Source organism: Tachypleus tridentatus, chromosome 2 (assembly GCF_004210375.1).
Source record: "Tachypleus tridentatus isolate NWPU-2018 chromosome 2, ASM421037v1, whole genome shotgun sequence".
NCBI classification, from domain to species: Eukaryota; Metazoa; Arthropoda; class Merostomata; order Xiphosura; family Limulidae; genus Tachypleus; species Tachypleus tridentatus.
In genome coordinates, this window is record NC_134826.1 from 45,220,567 (window position 1) to 45,247,981 (window position 27,415).

The 27,415-nt window shown below is 33.8% G+C and overlaps 1 protein-coding gene across 1 annotated transcript in view; it reads left to right on the forward strand.

Moving 5' to 3' along the window:
- Positions 1 to 27,197, forward strand: part of LOC143235527 (cholecystokinin receptor-like) — a 46,622-nt gene extending 19,425 nt beyond the window's left edge. The window contains exons 3-6 of the mRNA XM_076473764.1: positions 7,044 to 7,667; positions 14,762 to 14,962; positions 21,217 to 21,387; positions 26,308 to 27,197. Of these exons, the coding sequence (XP_076329879.1) occupies positions 7,262 to 7,667; positions 14,762 to 14,962; positions 21,217 to 21,387; positions 26,308 to 26,897 (1,368 nt within the window). The 5' untranslated portion in view covers positions 7,044 to 7,261 and the 3' untranslated portion in view covers positions 26,898 to 27,197. The remainder of the gene's footprint in view (positions 1 to 7,043; positions 7,668 to 14,761; positions 14,963 to 21,216; positions 21,388 to 26,307) is intronic.
- The last annotated feature ends 218 nt before the right edge of the window (positions 27,198 to 27,415 follow it).

The following is a 27,415-nucleotide window of genomic DNA, read 5'->3' on the forward strand; positions in this document are numbered from 1 at the left end:
AAGGATCATCTTAGTTTTTCATGTTTATACTAGTACTCTAGCACCTAAGGTTCATCTTAATTTTTCATGTTCATACTGGTACTCTAGCACCTGAGGATCATTTTAGTTTTTCATGTTTATGCTATATTCTAGCATGTAAAAATTGTCTTGTCGTTTCCATGTTTATCGTGATACTCTAACGTTTAAGGCATTTTTTGCATTATCATGTTCATATTAATATCATTATACAAAGTGCTCATATCAAAAGATATATTTCTACTTCCAATAAAATAGTAATTCTAAAGGATCTATTTCCTCAACATAGTTACGCTCTATCCTACCCTCATCCAGTTCATATAGGTCACAAACATCACATTTCCGCTCTATCCCACCCTCATCCAGTTCATATATGTCACAAACATCATATTTCCGCTCTATTTCACCCTCATCCAGTTCATATAGGTTACAAACATCATAGTTCCGCTCTATCCCACCCTCATCCAGTTCATATAGGTCACAAACATCATAGTTATGCTCTATCCCACCATTATCCAGTTCATATAGGTCACAAACAGCATAGTTACGCTCTATCCCACCCTTATCCAGTTCATATAGGTCACAAACATCATAGTTATGCTCTATCCCACCATTATCCAGTTCATATAGGTCACAAACATCATAGTTACGCTCTATCCCACCCTCATCCAGTTCATATAGGTCACAAACATCATAGTTACGCTCTATCCCACCCTCATCCAGTTCATATTGGTCACAAACATCATAGTTACGCTCTATCCTTACCTCATCCACTTCAATATGTCACAAAATTATTTACATCAGACTGTCGAGTTCTTGATGTGTTGTCACTTAGCAACCTATTTTAGTTTTAGAAACAGTAATGTTAATATATACGTTCCTAGAACTCCAATACATTGCTAATATCAAATTGAATTTCAATACTATAACAACAGAAGCATCCTTTCGTAACAGCTAACACGATATTACCTTTCAACAAGCGTCATTTTAATTACAGAGTAAAAGATAAGCGCAACGTTTGTGATACCAATTGTAGAAAGAAATATAAACCCAACACATGTCGCTTTAAGTGTACAGTAAAAGAAAAACCCAACATATATCTTTTCAATTCCGGACTTAAGAAAAACCCAGCATATATTATTTCCACTGTAAAATCAAACAGTAATGATATTTACCGAATTACAAAACCGTTTACGTTGCGAAACGTCAGTATCACACAATGAATATTTGCTATAAAAGCATTCAAATGTAACAGTCATTTTCGTTACTTGCAATTTTGGATTCATACACAATTGTTTCTACCTTTTGATTGGACTGCAGAGATAAACCCTAATTCATTTATTTTGCAACTAATTTTTAGTACCTTTCACAGTATATTACTGACAATGTAAAGTCTAGAAGCTAATCCAGTCACTAAGCATACGCTGATGACAAAATAAACAAACGCAAGTCGTCTATCTGCGTGAAATGAAGTTTCGTTGAAGTTTGAAAAGATCGAATGATTCACTTATTTATTCAATTGCATTTTCTACCGTTTCTTGATTCCGTGATAAGAGTTTAAAGAACGTGATCTTCCGTGATCTGATGTGCACGAGCAAACATTCAGAGATTTAAAAAGTCTCGTATATCGAGAAATATAGTTTATGTGAAAAATTGGAGTTCTGAGTTTTTTGTTTACGAGAAACGAGAATTATATTTTTTCATAAATAGGATGAAATATAGGGAAAACATCACAGGGAAAAAAATGGCATTTTGTTTACACATACACGTTATTAACAATATATGCTTAAGGTTCGAGAAGATATTTGTAAATAACATCACTATATTAAAACACAAAAATTGATTTTTGGAATACCTCATTAAGATTCTAAAACAAGTCGTATACTGCCAAATGTAACAAATTATTTAACAGTCATTTTCTTCTTGCCTATTATTAATTCTTAAAATGTATTCAGACCTATATGCTAATGAGAATATATATTATGTATTATTCACTTATGAAGTAATCCCAGAAAAAGATTATTCATTTATTAAATATAAAAGAATTCCCATAATGTAAACCAGCTCATACAGTGATAGGTGATGTTTGTATTATACTGTTTTGCTCTAGTTATCCTTAGAACAGATATCTTAGGGCTGGTAAAATAGCAATATGTGATGCCTGCACATTCTTTGATATTTATGTTATACATTTTGGTGATTATATATTTACACTGGGATTCAAACATTTAAGATATATCTAATTCTTATCATGTATCTTGTTATACTTAAACATTTAAAGTAATTCGCTGTCTTTCTACGTTTATACAGGTGTTCTTATGAGGAAGGTAAATCAGGAGGGTAATTTCCCTGAACATTTTGTACTAGGGAAGATAATTCACGAGGTAGATCCTCTAAACATTTTGTACTAAGAAAATTAAATTACGAAGGCAATTTCTTAAACAATTTGTACTAAGAAAGGTTCAAGAAATCAAATACTCAGTGTAGAATGGAACTGAAATTTGCAAGAAACTAATATCGTCAGATGAAAAGTATCAGAATGTGATACCGTGTTATAAAGGCTATAAAAATTCACTCAGTCACACTACGCCCAGTATCAGTAGTGTGATATATTCATGACTGGACATTTACATGAAAATCATATAGAAATCAAAGTTTTATTTAGTCAAGAATAGTTCATGCAAACTAATTGCAGCAATACATCGTGTTTTGATAGCAACTGTATGCAGGGGTCTGAATAGGAAACTATTACCGTCAGTGATAGAAGCGGTTGAGGTAGAAGATTTTAACAAAGGGGTTGTTAAGTGTATCAGTGTATGTTTTCACGATTTGGGCGGCGATTAATAGATATCTTAGTAATTTCCTTGTTGTAAATATAGGTGTAAATATTACTTGAGAACAATAAGATACATATTAACACGAAGGAGTCTCAGAAGAACTGTAGTTCTTCTCAAGTTGTTCTCAGAGAAACTGTATCTCTTCTCAGTTTGTACTCAGAAGAACTGTAGTTCTTATAAAGTCGTTCATAAGCAAGGGTAAACAAAACCATAAAGTTACCTTAGGATTACATCAAAAACGATTGAACGAGAGAAACTAGAGACATGAACTATTTACAGATGAAATTGACTTCAAATTGTTCGATAACAATAAACAACAGTTTGTTTCTTAGCGAAAAGACGAAAGCTATCACACAATATATCTATAATGAAACAATTTAGGAGAACATTAGAAGTTTTTGGTTGCACCTCATCCAAACGCATTACTGATGTGCATAAAATCGATGGCATCCTGACTTCTAAAACATCCTGCCAGAATTGTGAGAAAGTGATGCAGGAAATGTACTACAATATCCAATAATCAGGCACTGATAAACTGCGTTGAAGCATAGAAACAAGAGGCAGTACTCTGCTAAAACCAAAGGGTTCAAAACAAAATTCTGATACTTTGAATAATGTACTCCTTTTTTTAACGTTCTGTGATAATGTTTTGTACCCTTAATTAATTCGTCATCTAACTACCACCACTAGTTGCTGGTACTTCTTGCACGTGTGTTCACATTATTATACATTATAAACTAAAAATATCGTACTTCAACAAAAGATAATTCCAGATTCGTTAATATTGATTTCACTAAACCTATTATGCTAATAAAGTATACCTTGTTTTCCCATTGTTTGTGGCAATAACATGTTCAGAATTACTTAAAGCAATTGAAACCGTACTTTTACCCGTCTTAATATGTATGGCGTTGTGAAACGATAAACATTAAGCTAGAAATTGGCTGTAGCAATAAATGAGTTTCGGGATTTGAAAAGACTTTTCGTCTAATGTTACACACTATTCTATAAGTAAGTTACTTGAAACCTTAATAATAAAATGCATTCTTGAATAACAATCATTCAATCCAATAAACCATGGTGGAGATATGGTGGGCCCGGCATGGCCAAGTATGTTAAGGCGTGCGACTCGTAATCTGAGGGTCGCGAGTTCGCATCCCCGTCGCGCCAAACATGCTCGCCCTTTCAGCCGTGGGGGCGTTATAATGTGACGGTCAATCCCACTATTCGTTGGTAAAAGAGTAGCCCAAGAGTTGGCAGTGGGTAGTGATGACTAGCTGCCTTCCCTCTAGTCTTACACTGCTAAATTAGGGACGGCTAACACTGATAGCCCCCGAGTAGCTTTGTGCGAAATTCACAAAACAAACAAACAAACAGGAGATATGGTGACGCCAGATGTTTGTTTTAGGAAATATTAATACCAGTTTGTCTCCAACGTCACAAGTAAGAATTGAATTCATAATAGTGGTAACATCAGAATGAAAATAATAGTTTTAATTAAATTATTGAAGCAGGAAAAATAACTTCTATCAGCTGAAACGAGGAGCTAAAGCCGAACAACTTACATACACTAAAGGAAGTCATATTTCTGTATCTTTTATACTACTATTTCTCAAACTTTCTTCAATTGTTTAAAAAAATATTGCTTTTTTACTTATTTCTTTCTTGGTAATCGACGAAGGTGAGTCAGAAGTGAATTAGGTTCTACGGTCAGTGTGAGAACTTTCATAGGCTGAAACTGCCTGTTGAAAAAATGCCCCTCCTTCAACAGGCAGTTCAGTTCATTAAAGTTTTCTAACTTACTACGTCTCTGCTTAAAGTTCTACAGAAACCAACAAGATCTTACACTCAATATCTCTCCAGAAAAAAATAGTAAGTCAGCGAAGAATAGATTTGTTTTTTGTTTAAATTACTGGGCTTTAAACTGTAAGTCTGCAAACCTACAGTTGAAAAAATTAGTTTTTTTTAGGGTGAGGAGAGCACAGAGAACAAATGGTACAGTTTTGTCCTCAACTACGATTTAAGCAAATGAAACTTATTAGATTAAAGACCACTTTTATATGTTATATAAACGTAGCGTGTTTTTAGTAACTTGTATGCATAATACGAATATTTCCCCATTGAGTGAATGAATACAGCACGAAATAAAGCAAGGAAAATCCACCAAAACGCATTGTTTGGAAAAGTAGATTTAACTTTCATAGTATCCTTACTGAAGCACAAAGATTTATTAGTATGCACTTTTACCTTTTTTTTAGCTTAAATTAGTTTATCCTGTACATTTTATCAATATTAGTAAAGAAATTAAATTAGGCCGGAAATAATGTATTTCAAAATGTAGAATAAATAAATAACAATTTTCACAGGTACTGTACGCCACCTGGTTATTATTTTTACAACATATACCATGCTTTGTTTTATTTTAATAAGAGAAAAACACAGGTAAACGGGTAGGTTTATGTCGAATTTCGTGCAAAGCTGCACAAGGGCTATCTGAACGAGTCGTCCCTAATTTAGCAGTGTCAGACTAGAGGGAAGGCAGCTAGTCATCACTCTCCAACGCCAATTCTTGAGCTACTCTTTTACCAACGAATAATGGAATTGATTGCCACATTATAACGTCTCCATGAATTACGAGTTGAACGCCTGAGGGAAGGTAATTTTATGTAGTAATGTATAATTTTTGTCGGGTGTTGTTTGTTTGTTTGTTTTTTAATTTCGCACAAAGCTACTCGAGGGCTATCAGTGCTAGCCGTCCCTAATTTAGTAGTATAAGACTAGAGGGAAGTCAGCTAGTCATCACCACCCACCGCCAACTCTTGGGCTACTCTTTTATCAACGAATAGTGGGATTTACCGTCACATTATAACGCCCCCACGGCTGAAAGGGCGAGCATGTTTGGCGCAACGGGAATGCGAACTTGCGACCCTCAGATTACGAGTCGCACGCCTTAATACGCTTGGCCATGGCCTTGTTGGGTATACGCGTTAGCTTTATTATCAACTAGTTAAAATAATGAAACATTCATTAGCGATAAGAGTGTGAACTTAAAAAATCGTTTAAGTACAACAACTGAAAATACTTTTATTCGTTCAACGTGTCAAGTAATTTTGAGGAATGTAACAAGATGGTGGACTTGTTTGATTGAGTTTCCTTCTTACTCTAGTAAAACTGTTTTAGATTTATCATAGTTGGCTAAAAATCCCTAAAACAATCAACTATCTGTACTTTCTGGAACGTCTTCTTACAAGCAGTACCAATCTTTCAAGTATTCTTTGTTTTGTCTCAATACAGAGTTAATAGTAACTTCCCTGAAATACACTCTGATCTTCCTACTACATTTTCTAAATTGTTTTTACATTCCTGTTTCCGAGTCGTAAATGTTTTAGTTGAATTATTTATTGAAAAAAAGCGTATTTTAAGTTATGGATGGTGTGAATAAATTATGTTTAGAGTATATATTTGTCAGTCATTCGATCTAAAATAAAATATGACTAGGTTAGAAAATTGTTAAGTTTTTGTATCTCTATCGCATAAAAATAACTAAACGTTGTCTTGAAAGATATAGTGTACTAACCATGATAACAATCGACTTACTTTGTTTTTCAGTACTCCATATTTCCTGAGATGGTCAAACTTTCTTAGGTACTACTGAATTACGGTCAAAAATGCCGTTAGCAACGTGGGTATCTAATTGATTGACTAGTTTCTTTAATTTTTTGTTAAATTTCGCGCAAATCTGCTAGAGGGTTATCTGTATTAGACTTCCTTAACTTTAACGTTTGTTTGTTTGTTTTAAACAAAAGAAACTACACAATAAACAATCTTTGTTTTGCCTTTTGTTTTCTCAATGTATCACGGTTATCGAAGTCCACTATTTAGTGCTATAAGATCTTACGCTGAGCCACCGAGGTACTAGAATGTTTGTTTGTTTAGAATTAAGCACAAAGCTAACGATGGGTTTTATTTGTGCTCTGCCCACCACAGGTATCGAAACACGGTTTTGATTATTGTAACTTTTAGTTTTACTGTACTTTGATTCATATGATCAAGTTGTCTTAAACATTGTGTTTATACAAAATTGACTTCATTGGTTTACAAGGTATGTTTAAAAATAGTGTGGTTAATTTATTTTTGCATCACCAATTCTTAATGATAATTAATCTAAAAAATTATTCTCCTCTCTTCTAGCTAGCCCTTCCTTTGAGCCGGAGAAGACAACGATAGAGACAGCAAAAAAATACAACACCTACTTCAAGAAACAAAAGATAAGATGAATTACAGCAAAACCAATGGCCCTTAAAACATGGCCATTCTCTTTTGAAATATGAACACTGAAAGCTATCTGTAGCGATAAGAAGACATTTGTCCCTGTCTCAAGACTCAGCTTTGCTTCCTTTCAAATAACCATGACTAACTCTTCAGGTATTCCAAACTGGACTAATGATGATAGATTTTCAGAGTTTCGAAACTCCTCTTTGTGGTTAATCGAGTTTCAGGAGAATTTAAACAACGCTACTGAGCTCCTTTATCATTCGAACGAAGTTTCTTCGTCAGGAACTGTGGGAGAGAAAGTTCGCCTGATTCTTCCATATAGCATCATCCTGTTGCTGGCCGTGATGGGTAATGTTCTTGTAATTGTGACCTTGGCTGTCAACAAGAGAATGAGAACTGTCACTAATGTCTTTTTGCTGAATTTGGCCATTAGTGATTTACTTCTCGGAGTTTTTTGTATGCCTTTTACCCTTATTGGTGCTTTGATGCGTGAGTTCGTTTTTGGAGACGTCATGTGTCGACTCATTCCTTATCTACAGGGTAAGCAAGTATTTGTGTATAATGTTGTATACAATTAAACTCAAGGTAATTAATGTAATTAATAGATATGTTCATTATCGTGTGTTTCTGTCGTAAAGGCCTCTTTAGTGGCACAGCGGAATGTCAACGGACTCACACCGGTAGAAACAAGGTTTCTATATCTATGGTGGACAGAGCACAGATAGCCCTTTGTGTAGCTCTGTGCTTAATTCCAAACAATCACTCAATCAATTCTATCGTAAAACAAAATAGAGAATGATGTTTGGCTCCATATACAGGAAATAAAAAATAATAAAACCTCTACATGATAATGGTAGTATAAGGCTAAGCACTTTTTTGACATCTTAAAAAATTGAATTGAAAGTAATTTGCTATCGTCAGGTTAAAATAGTTTCAAAGCAAAATTTATTTCTTTACCTTTCATTTCCAAAACTTATGAGTTTTAAGCAATGGCCTTGAGTAAGTACCATTAAATTTCCAGATAATTTCAAACGAAGATATTGAAGGAAAAATAATGACACAGAGATTTCGAATGTTTCTTAGCTTGATGAGTGAGCGGTAAGTTTTCGCACTTACAACATTAAGATCTGGGGCTCTATTCCCAATGATGGACAGAGCTCAGGTAGTCTATTCTGTTGCTTTACGCTATAAACAACAATAATAAATATCCTTTAGTTATTTCACCTGTGAGTAAGTGAGACAGCGGTAAATAACGTATAACAACAAAATTCTGGGTTCGATTCCCTACTGTAGACATAACACAACGTGACTTTAAGATACACGCACACCCAGAAAAAAAAAATGATTGAACCTGATGACCGTAATACAGTAAGCTGGTTGGAGGATAAATCGTTGAAGCAAATAATTGTTGTAAAAAGAAAACTTATGTTTTAGAAGTTAAGTTTTTGTGTTACAATCATCATTGTGAATTTCAAATCTTGTGTTGTACACGAAACTAAGTTTCTGTCAACGTGTGAAACATATTTAGCAGTACATTAAAATAAATTAATAATTATCAAATTTTAATAAAAAGTGAAATATGTTTCTCCGGACATGTTTCTGCCGCGTCAAACTGGTAGAAGCACCCTTAATTCACAGTATTTAAACACACTCATAAGGTATTGCTCCGCCCCCCAGTGGCTCAGCGCTATGTCTGCGGACTTACAACGCTAAAAACCGGGTTTCGATACCCGTGGTGGGCAGAGCACAAATAGCCCATTGTGTGGCTTTGTGTTTAATTCAAAACAACAACAACAGGTATTGCTCCTGTATCTAAAACAACAACAACAGGTATTGCTCCTGTAGCTCGTACTCGAATATTGTTCGTCTCATTCGCTGAACAAAAACGTTTGAGTTTCACAGAATGACCCATCCAAAAAGTTAGTGAGTCTTTCATTCGAATAAAGTCTGGAATTTATTTTCTAATATAACAGTTCATTACCATAATCCAATCTGTCTTCCAATGCACTTCTACTTTTAATTGTAAATATCTTATTTTTATTTTCATTACATAAACTTCTTTTGAAAATGAAGAATTCGTCAAACATTGTCCTATAAGCATTAAAATATTTATGCGTTTCAACTATGACGGGCTAGTACTTTATTGAAATGCTTTAAACGCTTAATCTAATTTATAATTTTACTTTAAAACGGTGTTATTCTACCAGTCTCATATATCGTATTTCTGGCAAAAGTTTTTGTAATATTTGTTTTTAGGTTACCTAATAGAATCTGCGTTAGATAGATCTTCGATCCGCAAAGTACATACAGTTGATAAATCCATAGGGTTGTTTTCTCTCACTTAAAGTAATCCGATTATTTTTAAGTAAGTGACTGATAAAAACCTAATAATATCTGCGCCATTTTGTATCTAATAGTGTTGTCCCTCCGTAACTCAGCGAATATATTTATTCAAATATCACGGAAGATAAATTATGATTACCATTGTGAGAAATACTAATATTCAGATAAAATAGCCAGTAAAACAATAACATCTTGGCTGGCTGGATGTATGTGGAGAGATAATTATCACTTTATATATCGTAAGAAAATACTAACATTCAAATAAAATACCCTCTGAACAATAACATCTTGGTTAGTCGGATGTGTAAGAAAACTTTTTTCAACAAGTTTACCAGAAAAGGAATACTGAAGTATTCTTGGAACACAACACGTGATATGGTTTTCTTACTTTCATTTAGAAAAGTATGGTCTAGCGTTAGCATATCAAATTGAGTATCACAAGAACCAATGCTCGAGCCCTGGTATGCCACTAAACATGCTCCCCTCCTTCAGCTGTAAGGGCATTATAAATGTAACCGTCAATCCTGCTGTTCGGTTAAAGGTAACTGTATATTAGACGGCGAGTATTGATGAGTGTTTTCCACCATTTAGTTAGCAGCTCTAGATTAAATTTGACTCTGTCTAGATCTTATGGGTTTCTTACAAAACATTAGTACAATATTAATTATAGCTTTACATGCAATCAATGGCGTAGCTTGACAAAAAATAATGCAAATTTTCAGGAACTCTTGAGATTAATCCTGTAATTAAAATTTCCCAAAACTTTCTGCATCAGTCCTGTATGAAAATTTTCAGAAGCGTTTGGGAATAGTCTTGTAAGAAAATTTTCAGAAGCTCTCTGGACTAGTCCTGTGAACTAGAAGATAGAATATCGTCTTAGTCTGCTTCAAAGGTGAGTCTTTATTCCTGTAAGCACAGGCAATGCAGAATGTAGTTTATGTTATATCTTTTAGTTTCTTCACGGGATTTTAATAAGCAACTCTAAATACACATGTTTGGAGCCAATCGCCTTACCTGAAGAACTTCTTTGATGTATCAATGCTACCAATCACTGTTATTGTATAAATAAACGACGGAAGTAATAGGGTACTTCAGCTGTATTTTTAAATTATGTACTGTATCACGTTTAAGCTAAAGAAACGTATCAAGGTGAATGTACCATATGAATCAAATCGATGTAAGAGTTCTAAATGGAAAGAAGTTATTAAACATATCCCAGAACATTATGAAAAGATTTAGACTTTAAAAGCACCGTTTTGATTTTTTTTTAAACGGTTTCGTAAGTTACAAAGAAGCCATTCGATAGCTTTAGCTCTTAGTAACCATCATTGTAATGACATCATAAAATGTCTCGTTCAACTTCGTAAAGTGTCTTATAACTTAATTGTTCGGTAACTCTTTGACAAATGATTGATTTTAGTTTCCAAAAACCTATTAATACGATTCTGTGCACCAATATGAAAAATAATAGTCATATGTACGTTTTTCACAAGCAAACTTGAAGAGATAATTTAGATATAGATTAGCAGAGGAATGCATATACGTGTGTAACTAGATAGGCTATTTATGTGTTCAAACAAAACAAAATACCCGGCATGGCCAGATAGTTAAGTCGCGCGACTCGTAATTTGAGGGTCGCGAGTTCGAATCCCCATCGCACCAAACATGCTCGCCCTTTCCCCCGTGGGGGCGTTATAATGTTACGGCCAATCCCACTATTCGTTGGTGAAATAATAGCCCCAAATATGGTAGTCGGTGGTGATGACTAGCTGCCTTCCCTCTAGTCTTACAGTGCTAAATTAGAGACGGCTAGCGCAGATAGCCCTCGTGTAGCTTTGCGCGAAATTCAAAAACAAACAAACAAAAAGAAAGATTAAATTAAACAGTTTCTTTATACTGTTTTAGTTGTCTTCTATTCAGAAATACTTTCACCTGTTGCTTTATTTTGAAAGCTCTTCAAATGTACATAAATGAATAAGAAACAGACTCCCAGAACATTAAATCAGCAATATATCAAAATGTTTTTTTCAATCAAATGTTCTCCAGAAAATGTATTTTTAATTCTCGTTTTGCTGATTCTTTATCTTTACTAAGTCCTTTCTTCTGTTTTCAAAGAAATGCTTTAAATCACATGATTTTACTCATTTAGATATTAAGCATTATATAGAACTTACATCTCATTTCAGTCTTCACCAACGATCGATTTTCTATTTTAAACTTTACTAACAGTCCACTTCCTATTTTAATTTTAACTGATGTTCTACTTCCTGTTTTAACTTTCACTGATGATCTACTTCCTGTTTTACTTTTACTGATGATCTACTTTCTGTTTATGTCTTTACTGACGATCTTCTCCCCCTTTCTCAACGAAAGATGATCTACTTCCTGTTTTAACCTTTGATGATGACCTGCTTTTTATTTTAACTTTTACTGACGCTCTACTTTCTATTTTAACCTTTACTGATGATCTACTTCTTATTTTACTTTTACTTATGGTCTACTTCCTGTTTTAACCTTTACTGATGATCTGCTTCCTGTTTTAACTTTTACTGATGATTTACTTGTTTTACTTTTATTGATGGTCTACTTCCTGCTTAAGTCTTTACTGACGATCTTCTTCCCCTTTCTAAACGAAAGATGATCTACTTCCTGTTTTAGCCTTTACTTGTGAGCCAGTTCTAATTTTAGATCTTAATGTCAATTCACGTCTATTACACTGTACAACAATTTTTTTTTAATGTTTTGCTTCCTGAAAAGTTTTTTGCTGATTGTGACAGGTACCTGGTGGGTATGCACAAATATAGTTTTGGTTTTGCTTCATCACGTAGGAACTCTGAGAAATAGACAGTTAACTGTTTACCGGCAATAACGTATTTAATTTCGTTTATGTTTCTAATACGCTATTAAGTTCAACATAATTAAAAGTGTTTTGCTCCTGATTTTCGTTTGTATTCAATGTCCGGTGCATCACGTTGCAGTGTCCAACAGCAGTCACAAGCATTGACGGATTCCAGTTGCTTTGATATCGTTTTTCCATTGTAGCAAAACTAAAGATTTCGATGAAACGGTACGTGTTGGGCAAATTTGGATATGAATTTCGTGTTCAACAGCCAAAAATCTATAAGGAACACCCAACAGTGTTCAAGAAGCAAAAGCTTTGTTTGTGCAGTGTTATATACATTACCAACCACCTACTTCTAATTCAGAATATTTCCAAATATCTTATTAATTTTAATCAATAATAGTGATTTATTTATACTTAAAAACTAATGACTTACTTTTAATTTTAAAGCCAGTAAGTAATATACAGTGAGTCATGAATATTTAGCGAAACGGTAAGGAAAATGCTACCAAAGAGAAATAATACGAACATGCCACTCCTTTGTCGTGTAAAAATGAGCTGCTGACAGTTTACACATCAACACAGTTTTTGTAAAGGTACAGAAAGTCACACTGTGCTCATTACTAGTAGTGTAAGTGCAGTCAAGACTTCAATACTGAAATACTGCACGATAAAAGTGTAAGAATTAAAGTTTTAGCTGGCGGTGGATATGTCATGCAAAACATTATGACAGTATTTCATGTTCGAGAAGACATACGTAGGACATGAAGAGAGTACATGGAGTTGATCAAAGTTGAAATAAAAAAATTCTTAAAAAGTGATGCTCAGTATCTAGATGATAGGGTGCAGGTCCTGCCATCTTTCTCATTGTGAATATTACTTCCAGAATAGTAAGGTGCACATTAGCACGAAGTGGTCTCAACAAACTTGTAGCTTCTATAAAACTACTGATTTTGGATAGCAAAACTATAAGATGAGTTATTTCCGTTTTGTCAACTGCGGGGTATCGAACACTGAATTTTAACATTGTAAGATCTGAAACTTATCGCTGATCTACTTGGGAAGTGATGTGAATATACAGGAGAATACATATATATATATATATATTAATTACAAACATAGACAACAAGAAAAATTAAAATTATATCAGTAAATTACAAATTATTTAGACAAGCAACAGGTTTACATAATCATACCGCTAATAATGGTCCTAATTCTCAGTCTACGTTGGTTTAATGATATTGATATAATGATATTGATTTTTAAACACTGTTTACATACACTTTAAATCAAAGAACTGATAATGATTTTCAAACGCTATTTAGAACAATCTAAATCTAAGAACTGGTAATTGTTTGTAAACAGTTAAAAAACAAATTTTGAATAGAGGAAATGATAGTTGTTTTAAAATCTGTTTACAGCATACTTCGGATAAAGTAACTGATAACAGTTCATAAACTCTGTCTCCAACATATTTTTGTCCGAGGATTTATAGCAATTTTTACGCCACATTTGCAACATAAGTTTGGAATAAGGAACTGGTGGGATTATCATATTTTCTTCACGATGTGTTTCAACCCAACAAATAGATATTGATGGTTTCTTATTCTGCTTAATAAATAAGTCATGTGAGTGAAATGATGCCATCTTGCAAATTTCTTTGCAACGTAATTAAGGGAAGAGGAGTGAATATAGTTCTTGAGTCTTATGTCTGTAGAATTCTGTGGGCTAAGGAATGGGTTGAGATGAATAAATACATTCTTTGCTGACAAATAATTAAGGTTTATTATCTATTACACAAACAAAAAATGTAATAAATTTCTTAAACTTTGTGGGTCAGACATTTTAGACCAGAAAGGAAAGGAACGTATACAAATATTAATATTTTTCCATACAGATATTCATCCACTTATTTAGAAACTAGTGTTGATATTTTAAATTAGCTTTCTTAAATTTTGTACGTAATATTTTATCTAAAAAGTCTCGCATGCGAGTTTGTTTTTGCTATCAGAGCATTCTGAGATTTCTAACTTGTACATTTAAATATTGGCCTAATCGACTCACAATCTTAGAGTCGCTGGTTCTAATTCCGGTTACACCTAACATGCTCACCCTTTCAGCCACAAGGACATTATAACGTGATGATTAGTCCTACGATTCGCTGGTAAAAGAATAGACTAAGAGTTGGCGGTAGGTGGTGTTGACTAGTTGTCTTCCCTCTATTCCATCACTGCTAAATTAGGGACAGCTAGCGCAGATAACCCTCTTGTGGCTTTGCGTGAAATTCAAAAGAAACGGAAGTTTAAATATGTTTTATTGCATTTTTTTTTGCAAATGTTATAAACATATATATATATATATCACATGTCATGATAATTGTTCATCGTTAACTATTTTGCATTAATTATTATTCATCTGTTTTGTTTTATTTGCCCCTGTTTATATATAGCTGTTTCGGTTAGCGTCAGTGCTTGGACCCTGGTTTCAATTTCTGTCGAACGATACTACGCCATCTGTCATCCACTAAAGTCTCGACAATGGCAGACTCTGTCTCACGCCTACCGGATGATAGGGGGTGTATGGATGGGATCAATGGCCTGCATGCTTCCAATTGCCATCCTTAGTGAGTTGCAGCCACTTCGTAGAGATGGTGAGTATTTTCTATTATCGTTTAGTAAACTGTCGGGCTATTTTTACGGGACGCTCCAAGCGACTGTATTTTTATATTTCTCTGATCCAAAAGTAAATAAAAACACACACACATACAAACAGTTGCAAGAAGTAATTGAAAATCCAGCGCAAAGATAAAATTCACTCGAATAAAATTATGCAACGTGAGTAATAACAATTTGTTTTAACTAAAACAGATATATTAATTTTTTTCGCTCAAGTGTTTTTGAGTGGATTTCCGGTATTTTTGTGTATTACATGAGACCAAGGCATTTACGCAGTAATAATTAACGTTTAATTAGACATTTTAAAGAAGGAGCACCACCTCATGCGTGGGGGTGGTACGCAGAAGTCAAAGTTTTTTGCTTTTTTTCAAAATAGGTTACATTGGATCGTAACGGATAAGAACGTGTGAGAAAGAACTAAAACCAGTAGGAATAATTGATGGGATTCCAGTTGTGAACAGAGCTATATAACTACCTCTGAAAAAAAAAGCTATCCGAGGACTAGGAAGAGGACATTTTTTGTTGGTTTTCTTTTGTTAAATGACGCTCTTTCTCATTCATGACTGTTGTGGCATGCTTTAAAAATATTTATTTACAATTAATAAGAAGTATTTAACTATCTTAGCAAAGTAGACGCATGTTAATTTGGCTGATTTATGAGCTAATATTAGTATATATATGGTAAACTTTGCAAGAGTTAATGTAAAGACCCGCGACCGTAGTTGCTAGGTGCTCGCGAATGCAAGCGCTTTAGTCCACCATTCTCTGCTGCACTTAGCGCGCTAAAATTAGATTTTCTTTCCGTATTAGTAAATGATAGCAAAATACGAGCTATTTCAAAACCAGTGTAAAGCATTTCATACATTTTGTTTGACAATTAAGCTTTATAAAAGTATGTATGCTGAGCGATGCCCTTGAGATTCATACCACTTAGAAAATTAATATTTTCACCAATACCTTTTGTATTATTGGACAAACATTAGGGTTTCTGAAACTCTTGTGGACACTTTGCCTGTGTATCCACACAGTAGTAAAAGGCAGAGAGCAAAATATGTTTTTTAATCAAATGATAAATGTTTCACGAATATTATTGGATGGAAAATTCTTACTAAACCCTGATGGACGACTCAATTTTTAGTATAAAAAATCCAGGTAAATTGTTTCTTCCTCAAAGCTACTTTAACATAAATACGCTGAAAAGTAGTAATATATTACTATGTAAACTCGCTTTCTCACACTCTGTTATTAAACTTTCACGTTTTGTACCAGAAATGCAATAACTGGCTGTGCTACTTCTATCTTATTTTCTATAACATATTTTGTAGAAAGAAAATATTGGTAGTCCCTTACGACTTACACAGTTGATCGATGATTTTACCAGATGACCCCGAAAGTACCATATTCTATTTGTCACTATAATTACAGATTTATATCTTTTATCAGATTTGACACATCTTCTTCGAACATGTTTATGACAGTCTAATCTGTAAGAAATGGTGGCGTCATTTTATGGGCAACTGTCGTTAAGTATTGTTTGGTGTTTTTTTTCGTAAAATAAGTGGTTACAGTAGCTTGCTTCATATCACTGTGCCTAGTTGTTTTCTACAACAGTATATTCAAAGAACAATGCATTTTCACGTATTTCCACAAATTTCTATAAAAATGTACAATTTGCTGCTTGGCGACAAGAACGTTATTTCTAGCATAACTGTTTAGTGCGCAACAAACATAAACTGTAGTATTTCGTCAATATATACTGTAGAAACCGTTACTAATCATTAAACATGTTGAAATATTTTCTTAATGTATATGTCACAGAACTAAAGAATTTTATTCGTAAAATGCCACAAAGCGTTTCTTACAAACCACCTGATCTCACCACAACATTCTTGTATTTGTTTGTTCAAAAGGTAAACATTCTCATCCGTAATCTCTTTCTTTGATTTACAAACCCCCTGATCTCACCATACAGATTTTTTAAAAATGAAATAAAGATGTCGAAACGTAAACACAATTTCCATGTTTTAAGGCTCAACCTGGCCAGGTGGTTAAAGCACTCGGCTCGTAATCTGAGGGTCGTGGGTTCGAATCACAGCAAACATACTCGTCCTTTCAGCCGTGGGGACGTTACAATGTCTTTTTCTTGATTGGAATAATTTTTTCACAATATTAATGACACATAAAACTTTACTTCAGGAGTTCCTATTTCAGTAGAGAAGAAAACAAAGGATCGATCACGATGAAATTAAGTAACGTTTAATGAGCAAAAGACACACAAAATATTCGCCATATCAATACTTCAGTTGATGACAACTCGACTTGATTGGAATAATTTTTCACAATATTAATGACACATAAAACTTTACTTCAGGAGTTCCTATTTCAGTGGAGAAGAAAACAAAGGATCGATCACGATGAAATTAAGTAACGTTTAATGAGCAAAAGACACACAAAATATTCGCCATATCAATACTTCTGTTGATGACAACTCGACTCCAGTTCGATACAACACTAATAATTGGATATTTCGGGCTTCAAGTGTCAATTAATACATAAGGATAAAGAGCTAAAGGCGGATCCGTTTCAGGTCCACAGACAGCAGGAACAAGCAAACTTCAACGCAGCACATAAGGCGCTTGTTACTAGACAAACTTTGTTCCTGAAAAAGTAAACAGAAACGAACTGGAAAAAGCTTTTTATCGGGCACGTGATCGTTTTGTGTTAGTAATAAGTCGTATATTTTGAAGGAGTTTCAATGTAATAAACACGATTAGAGTGACTGTAAATGTAAGCTGTTATATAGTATGAGTAAAGCTATATCACCCCTTCCTTCTGTTATTCCTTATAATATCAAAATATCCAACAGTGTAGCCTTTTGGAGACTAAGCAATAACTTTCATAATTTTTGGTTAACATTATGAAAACAAATATGTTTTTTGTATATTTTTACTTCAAGTGAGTTTCTCGTCATCACGAAATATCTTTATACGCATTCTTTATCGTAAAAGGAAAAGTAAAAATTACGTAAAATAAAATTACGTAAAAAAACGTAAAAATTACGTAAAAAGAAAAGGTAAAAATTACGTAAAATAAAATTACGTAAAAAGAAAAAGTAAAAATTACGTTCACAAATTGTGTTGTTGTTTTTCAAAGTATGTAACCACAGATTAAGAAACAGGTGATATTATTACACATTGTTAGTCGAACATTCTTTAGCCCAATCAATAAAGTTTTGTTTATTTGTAGCTGAGCGCAAAAATACACAAAACCCGATTTGTAGCGTTGTAAGTCGGGAACACCAGGGGGAGAAGGCAAAACATATTGTGAAAATAAAAAATAATTGGTGTTCAAAACAGTTAATTTTGCTCCCATTTCAGATTTGAATCACACGAAACCAGCATAGCCAGATGATTAGGACACTCGACTCGCAATATGAGGGTCGTGGGTTCAAATTCCAGTCCACCTAAACACGCTTGCCGTTTGGTAAAAGAGTAGCCTATGAGTTGGTGGTGGGTGGTGATGACTGCCTGCCTACCCCTCTAGTCTTACACTGCTAAATTAGGGGCGGCTAGCGCAGATAGCCCTTGCGTAGTTTTGACCGAAATTCAAAACAAACAACCAACCAGACAACTAGTGCAAATAGCAGTCGTATAGCTTTGCGCGAAATTCAGAAAAACAAACAAACATTTTCAACTTTGATAGTAACATCAGATTGTACAGCTTATGAATTAAACGAAACTCGTCTTGAATTACATTGATTTGTATAGAGTGACTATATTCAAAGGTGCAATTGTAAAACATATAATTATTAATTTTAACTGTACATCTTTAACACAACTTGCAAGCGAAAATGTGGAAATTAAATATAGAGGAAATATTACAGTTATATATATATCTTTTTAGGAGTGGGGAGATGTTCCCGTTCGGCACAATGTAGTTACGACAAATTTATGACTTGATAATTTATATAATGCGATATAATTTACGTTGGTTGGTCCTACCTATTTTGAGCACAACATAAAATGTTTTCATTTAACTGGTATTTTTTTCAAATGAAAAATCATTGAATATTTTTAAAGGGTGTTTAGCGGGAGTATCCATGTAGTGAAGGTCGAAAGGCGATGAGGTTCATTAGCTTCTGATTTAAAAAAAATAAATAAATTATTTAAGTAAAAGCCCGTCGTGACCAAGAGGTTAAGGTGCTCGATTCGTAATCCGAGGGTCGCGGGTTCGAATCCTTGTTATACCAAACATGCACTCCCTTTCAACTGTGAAGGCATTATAATGTTACGGTCAATCCCACTATACATTAGTAATAAGATTAGCCCAAATTAGGGATGCTTAGCGCAGATATCTCTCGTGTAGCTTTGCGCGAAATTCAAAACAAACCAATTTTTAAGTAGAAGAAAAAGTTTCCGTTTCGGTTTCAAAACCTCGTCCACCATGTAATCTTTGCTACTTCCTCGGATTTTTCACTTATATCGTTTCTTTGTTTTCAGTTTCGCGCAAAGCTACACGAGAGCTATTTGCGCTAGGCATCCTTAATTTGGGCTACTCTTTTTACTAACGTATAGTGAGATTGATCGTCACATTATAATGCCTCCACAGCTGAAAGGGAGTACATGTTTGGTGTGACGGGGACTCGAACCCGTGGCCCTCAGATTACGAGTCGAGCACCTTAACCATCTGGCCATGCTGGGCCACTTTTCTCTTATATTCTGAAAAATCCAATTATTCTTGCGGTGTAATCACAAAATGTATATGTTTTATATATTATATATCAAAAATTAAACAAATCTAAGAGTGTTTCCATTTTCTAATTCTTGTATTTGTATTTCAGTTTGATGGTTTTCTTGTAATCAATTTTAAAAAACAACTAATTAATTAGCGCCCTCTCTTCTCTTTTCTTTTTTTTTTTTTGACAAAACTGGATATACCAGTTATTTCCAACGACTTAACTTATGTTCTTCTAAATCATATTTAAACTTATTTTTCATCAACGTGTACTTTATACAACAACTGATTGAATAAAAACAGTAAAAGTTTCTTTTCAAGAATGAATGTTGGCATATGTGTAATATTTTAGGGTTAATAAATAATCAAAATACAACGGTTCATTATTCACATTATTAAAAGGTTTTTTCTGTGAAAAGTATAAATGTTGATATAAATATCAAGACAGAAACCTACTGTTACATAAACGTTTCTCAGATATTTCGAAGATTCCTTTGGCTTAGTTTAGAAATAACATTCACCTCAGTCTGACTTTACTTAAATATCTCGAACCTCTAAAACACGACAAACCTGTAAAGCATCTGAGTCTCATATTCCAGTAAACTAATACTAACTAGAGACTAAAACAATCCAAATTGGTTTGACAATTATGCTCCGCTACAAATACACTACGTTTAATTTCAATCTCAGATTGGCAAATGAAATTCTAATTTCGATCTTAAAATAATTCTATGGCGTTGCTTTAATTTAAGTCTTAAAAGGTGCTTTTTCCAAACAATGTTGCTTTCGACATCAAAATCCTGGAAAAGTGAGGGAAAAAAACAACACGAGAAACATAAAAAAACGTGCAACTTCTGTATTTTTTTTTTCAAAATGACGAACACAGGGTCGAGAGTACAGTGTACAAATTCATTAGTTTTGGAGAAGCTTGAAGGAAATGTTTACATATTTCCAACAGCTTCTAAATAAACTCTCTTTCCACTTATATACATTAAAGTCATACTTCGTGGAAAGCGAAAAACGAAAGACACACACAAATCGTGTTGAATATCAAAACAATTTTGTAAAAACGTTCTTTAAGTGGACAAGTTCTGAGATTTGATAAGCACGTGAGAGACTACAAGGTTTCTAAAGTGTAAAAGTATGTTTCTTTAGTATATTTAGATGTTACTTTTGTACTTCGAACACGTGAAAAACTTCTTTATATCTAAAGATAAACGCTAGAATAGAACAAGTACATTAAATCGATCAAACCTTGGATTTAAACAGTTTAGACGAGTACATCAATGTTTGTATAAAAATATCCTGACGTAATGATTCATTGCATTGGTTATTTCAAGAAAAACATTTTACTGGTAACTTTCGATTCTGGACTTATTCTGATCTGATGTTTTTTTTAAATAAATTCCAACTTGAGAAATATTGATAATAGCTAACTTTAACAGACATATATGTTTAGTGAGGGACCATTAACATAAGTTATCAATTTTTTTAGATCGATTCAAATGTCGGGAAAGTTGGCCCACTGTGACAGCAGAAAAGCTGTTCAACTTTTTTTTGGACGTTGTACTGTTGATCACACCACTGTTGATTATGATTTTAACGTATTCACTCATCACACTAACACTCTGGCGAGCTATACGTCCTCTTCGATCCAGGACAAAAGGTAGGTGAAGTTGTATCTTTATTAGGAAGAAAGGGATATGTCGTGTTTACTGCATTTATATGTTCTGTACAGAGTGTTTATTGTTGGTGATGTCTGTTCTGTGCAGAATGTTTATTGTTGGTGTTGTCTGTTCTGTTACAGAATGTGTATTGTTGGTGTTGTTTGTTCTGTTACAAAATGTGTATTGTTGGTGTTGTCTGTTCTGTTACAGAATGTGTATTGTTGGTGTTGTCTGTTCTGTTACAGAATGTGTATTGTTGGTGTTGTCTGTTCTGTTACAGAATGTTTATTGTTGGTGTTGTCTGTTCTGTTACAGAATGTGTATTGTTGGTGTTGTCTGTTCTGTTACAGAATGTGTATTGTTGGTGTTGTCTGTTCTGTTACAGAATGTGTATTGTTGGTGTTGTCTGTTCTGTTACAGAATGTGTATTGTTGGTGTTGTCTGTTCTGTTACAGAATGTGTATTGTTGGTGTTGTCTGTTCTGTTACAGAATGTGTATTGTTGGTGTTGTCTGTTCTGTTACAAAATGTGTATTGTTGGTGTTGTCTGTTCTGTTACAGAATGTGTATTGTTGGTGTTGTCTGTTCTGTTACAGAATGTGTATTGTTGGTGTTGTCTGTTCTGTTACAGAATGTTTATTATTGCTGTTGTTTTTGGTGCGAGCCTTTGATGTTTTCACTACATATTTCTAGAAGTAAACAAGTTCTATTTTTATCCAGTGAACTACGATAAGTGTCTTTCTTTTTTTGGAAGTTGTCTCCTACAGTATTTAGAATTAATAAACGCAAAATGCTGATTTATTTTTGTTTTTAGAGAAATTTGGAGATGACCTAAATAAAAAACTTACATTCGAATTCAGATATTAGATATTCAATTCTATCTCACTTACGAACTATACAAATCCCACGAATATCTCCATGTCACTAAAAGCAGTTTTCATTTTAAAAACAATTGTAAAACGAGTGGCATTTGCTTACGGTCTACTTCCATCATTCCGTGATGCATTAAAAATAGCCTACTACTATTTTTAATGCATCACGGAATATGGAAATTGGTTATACTCTCATATCATGTTCCACATAAAACATCTTAGCGCTTTAAAGAAGCGCAAAGAAACCTAGTTTTAAAGAAAGAACAGAAAACGTGACGATCGTACAAAGTATCGTGTTATTAAATTACTTTCAACTTGGTTGAACGCGGGCTAATAAAATGCACCAAATAAAATCCACTTACTGCATAATTATTCCTTGAATAAATGGTGTTTTTAGACTGATTTTAGTCTTCCTACCAAAAAAATTTCTTCAAGCAAATTAAAATCGATTATACAAAATAGTATAAAGTCATTATATTTTAAACCTGTCTGTGGAATTTCAAGCAAAGTTACTCGACAGTTATCCGCGCTAGTCATCCCTAATTTCGAAGTGACAATCTAGAGGGTAGGCAACTAGTAAACTTTACCCATCATCAATCTTGGACTACTCATCACGAATGAATAATGTGATTGAATGTTGGGATTCGAACCTGCGACCATCAACTTACGAGTCAAGTGCTCCATAAACAAGGCCATGCCAGGCCTATTTCTTAAAAAAAAAAAAAACACTTGTCGTAGGGAAACTAAATTTCACCAGAGGTAGCACTGAGAATCATAAAATTATGACAATTATATAATTTTCTTTTACTGATATCAATGTGGCCTTGATAGAAAGCTTCGAGATGACAGGCTGAATTTTTACTAGATCACATTTAAGTTGTTGACTCAAATACAGATAATACAGACTTTTATCACTTGAATACTTACAAGTAAAAAAATAAATACAGTCATGGTGTATAAACTCAATAACATAAAAGTAATTCCCGACAGTAGGGTCAAACCTTAGAGTTGAGAGAAAATATTACGAACAAGTGAAACGCTTATTGTTTATTTGTCGGTTTTTAGTTTCGCGTTACCCGTCTCTAATTTAGCAGGGTAAGACTAAAGGGAAGACAGCTAGTCATCACCACCCACCGCCAGCTCTTAGGATACTCTTTTACTAACGAATAGTGGAATTAACCGTAACTGTACAAAACCTCACGGCTGAAAGGGCGAGAATGTTTGTTGTAATGGGGACTCGAACCTCGGATTATGATTTGAGCGCTCTAATCATCTGGTCATAACATGAAACGCTTATTAAATGGCTTTATTGAGTTTATACACCATGACTGTATGTTTCATTCTATTTTTTGACAAGACTTGTAACTTTTAACTCTATAACGTCTTCCAAAAGTATGCATATGTTGTAGTTTGGTTATCTAGGCTGTTATTGTTCTTTTAAGTATCCATGTATAGGAATCTGTTTACATTTGAGTTGTTTGTCTTCCAAAAGTATGCATATATTGGTGTTAATTATCTAGGTTGTATTGTTCCCTTTAAGTATAATTGTATGAAAAATTTGTACATTTTAAAGCTTAAGTTACCACATTTGATACTGCGTTTCCTTTTGGAGCTGATTGCCTTTCTAGATTGTTCATGTGTGGAGATCCGGCTAGAATATACTAATTACCCGATCGTGGCTTGAGGTCTGGTTATCTTATGTTGATCAATATTCCTTAAGAAGCATGTTTTAAAGTACGGTTTCTTTCACGTTAAGTAATTGTTGTTGTTTATCAAGTGCTGGGCTATTAGTATTCAGGCATATTCAAATGTATTTGAAAGGGTGCGGAAACTATGGGTACTCAGGGTGTGGTAGCACTTCGTGTTTTGACAGATATACAGGGGATTTAGTTCTGTTCAGAGTTTTTCAGCAAACTCATTAGAAAATTTGTTTTAGCGTTAATATTTGTTTGTATTACTGAGTTGGCTATATATTGTTGCCTTGGAGCAATTTGTCTCTCTAAAGTGACTATAAATTGTTGCTTTACAATAATTTGTCTCTCTAAAGTTGCTATATATCGTTGCCTTGGACCAATGTGTCTCTTTAAAATGTATATATTTGGTTGCCTTGGAGCAATAAGTCTTTCTAAAGTGGCTATATATTGTTGCCTTGAAACACTTTGTCTCTCTAAAGTGGCTATATATCGTTGCCTTGGACGTGTGTGTCTTTTTGAAATGGATATATATGGTTGCCTTGGAGCAATTTGTCTCTCTAAAGTGGTTATATATTGGTACCTTGGAGTAATTTGTCTCTCTAAAGGGGCTATATATTAATCTCTTGGAGTAATTTATCTCTCTAAAGTGGTTATATATGGTTGCCTTGGAGCAATAAGTCTCTCTTAAGTGGATATATATTGTGACCTTGGAGTAATTTGCCTCTCTTAAGTGGCTATATATCGTTCTCTTGGATCAACTTGTCTATTTAAATTGGATATATATTGTTACCTTGGAGCAATTTGTCTCTCTAAAGTGGCTATATATCGTTGCATTGCACCAATTTGTCTCTTTAAAATGGATATCCATGATTGTCTTGCAGTATTAAGTCTCTCTAATGTGGCTAGATATTGTTACCTTGGAGTAATTTGTCTCTCTAAAGTGGCTAGATATTGTTAACTTGGAGTAATTTGTCTCTTTAAAGTGGCTATAAAAATTGTGCCTTGGAATAATTTGTCTCTCTAAAGTGGTTATATATGGTTGTCTTAAAGCAATAAGTCTCTATAAAGTGACTATATATTGTTGCCTTGGAGTAATTTGTCTCTCTAATGTGACAATATACTGTTGCCTTGAAGCAATTTGTCTCTTTAAAATGGTATATATATATATAGTTGCCTTGGAAAAATACGTCTCTCTAAAGTGGTTATATATTGTTGCCTTGGAGTAATTTGTCTGTTTAAAGTGACTATATACTGTTGCCGTGGATCAATTTGTCTATTTAAAATGGATATATATGTTTACCTTGGAACAGAATGTTTCTCTAAAGTGGCTATATATATTGTTACCTTGGAGCGATTTGTCTCTCTAAAGTAGCTATATATCTTTGCCTTGCACCAATTTGTCTCTTTAAAATGGATATCCGTGGTTGCCTTGGAGTATTATATCTCTCTAAAGTGGCTATATATTGTTACCTTGGAGCACTTTGTCTCTCTAAAGTGGTTATATACCGTTGCCTTGGACCAATGTGTCTATTTAAAATGGATATATATGGTTGCCTTGGAGCAATAAGTTTCACTAAAGTGGTTATATATTGTTACCTTGGAGTAATTCGTCTTTTCAAAATGGGTTATATATTTTTGCCTTGGAGCAATACGTCTCTCTAAAGTGACTATATATGGTTGCCTTGGAGCATTAAATCTCTCTAAGGTGGCCAGATATTGTTACCTTGGAGTAATTTGTCTCTCTCTCTAAAGTGGCTATATATTGTTGCCTTGAACCAATGTGTTTCTTTAAAATGGATATATATAGTTGCTTTGGAGCAATAAGTCTTTGTGACTATATACTGTTACCTTCGAGCAATTTGTCTCTCTAAAGTGACTATATATTGTTGCCTTGGACTAATTTGTCTCTCTAAAGTGGATATAAATTGTTGCTTTGGAGTAATTTGTCTCACTAAAGTGACTATATATTGTTACCTTAGAGCAATAAGTCTTTCTAAAGTGGTTATATATTGGAACTTAATTTCTGTGAATGGGTAATTTAATTTGATATCAATATTTGTAATTTATTTCCAAACTTTATCAATTTAAAGCGGTCGTGTCTCAAATTTGGATTACATGTATGCAAAATATGTCCCTGGATATTCTTATAGTGAAATTAAATCTTGAAATATAATAATTGAATATCCATTACTTCTCTTATAAAAGGTTGTATCTATTTGCTACTTAGTATCCAAATTAAATGTTTGTTTACATGAATCATCTCAAGAACCTTTAATTATTAATTTATTAATCAAAATGGGCATGTGTATATATGGACAGTAACATAATAAAATTATTGTTTCTGACTTAATTAGGTAAAAGAAGACTAGCACTTAGACGTGTTAGAGAAACCCAATATCCATTAACAACACGATGCAGAATCATCAGCAGTAATATGTCAAAAACCAACTATGGTACTTCATGTACAATGGCTCATCAGGACACAAATGGAAGAGAAATACACACTATACAGAGCGTTAGTAATCACGAAAGATCCCTTGCTGAGAAGAAACGTGTGATTAAGATGTTGTTTGTTGTTGTATTAGAATTTTTTGTCTGCTGGACCCCAATACACGTCATCAACACAATAAGTCTCTTTAACCCAGTGGGTGTTTACGGGGGTCTTGGTTATCAAGGCATTTCTTTTCTTCAGTTGCTAGCTTATACTTCTTCTTGCTGTAATCCAATTACTTACTGTTTCATGAATGTCAAATTTCGTCAGAGTTTCATCAACATCTTTGGTTCTAAGTCTAATAGATGGCACGACCAGTATCCAAGAAGGAGATCCGGAACGTTGGGAGGAACAATTAGCCATGCAACAGCCACGGAAGGAAACATTCAGCGACCCAAGTACTTACGGGAGTTATCCATAACCTACTTGAAAGAAGAAGTCACTCAAAAATAAACTAAACAAGGTTTTTGCAAAAGCGCTTGCAGAGCCTTTAGCTGTCAGAATGTGATGGTCTCCAGTTATCAGAAAGCTAGGCATTAGCTCCTTCTCAGAAATAGAAGGGTAAAAAGCGTGCTAATTTTATGAAGAGGTCTCGAAACTAAACGTTACGTCAGAAAACTAAATTTACCCAGTAGGATATGAAAAATATATTTCAGTAACTGTATGAAATAAAAACGTATATATTTAACCCAAGTCAATACCTTCTTCGAAGTGTTTATTGCTGTAAGTTCTTAACTACTATTAAAATGACTAGCAGTTTCATAAATGTTTCAATATAAATTGTAAACTATAATCTATGCTTGTGTTGTAATAATCATAAATATAGGAAACCAAAGTTCATAAACTCAAGAATTCGTTATGATGCTAATTAGTCGATGCAAAAACCTAAGTTAAATTACTAATTAAATCACACTCTTCCCATTGTTAAATTACTAATTAAATCACACTCTTCCCATTGTTAAATTACTAAT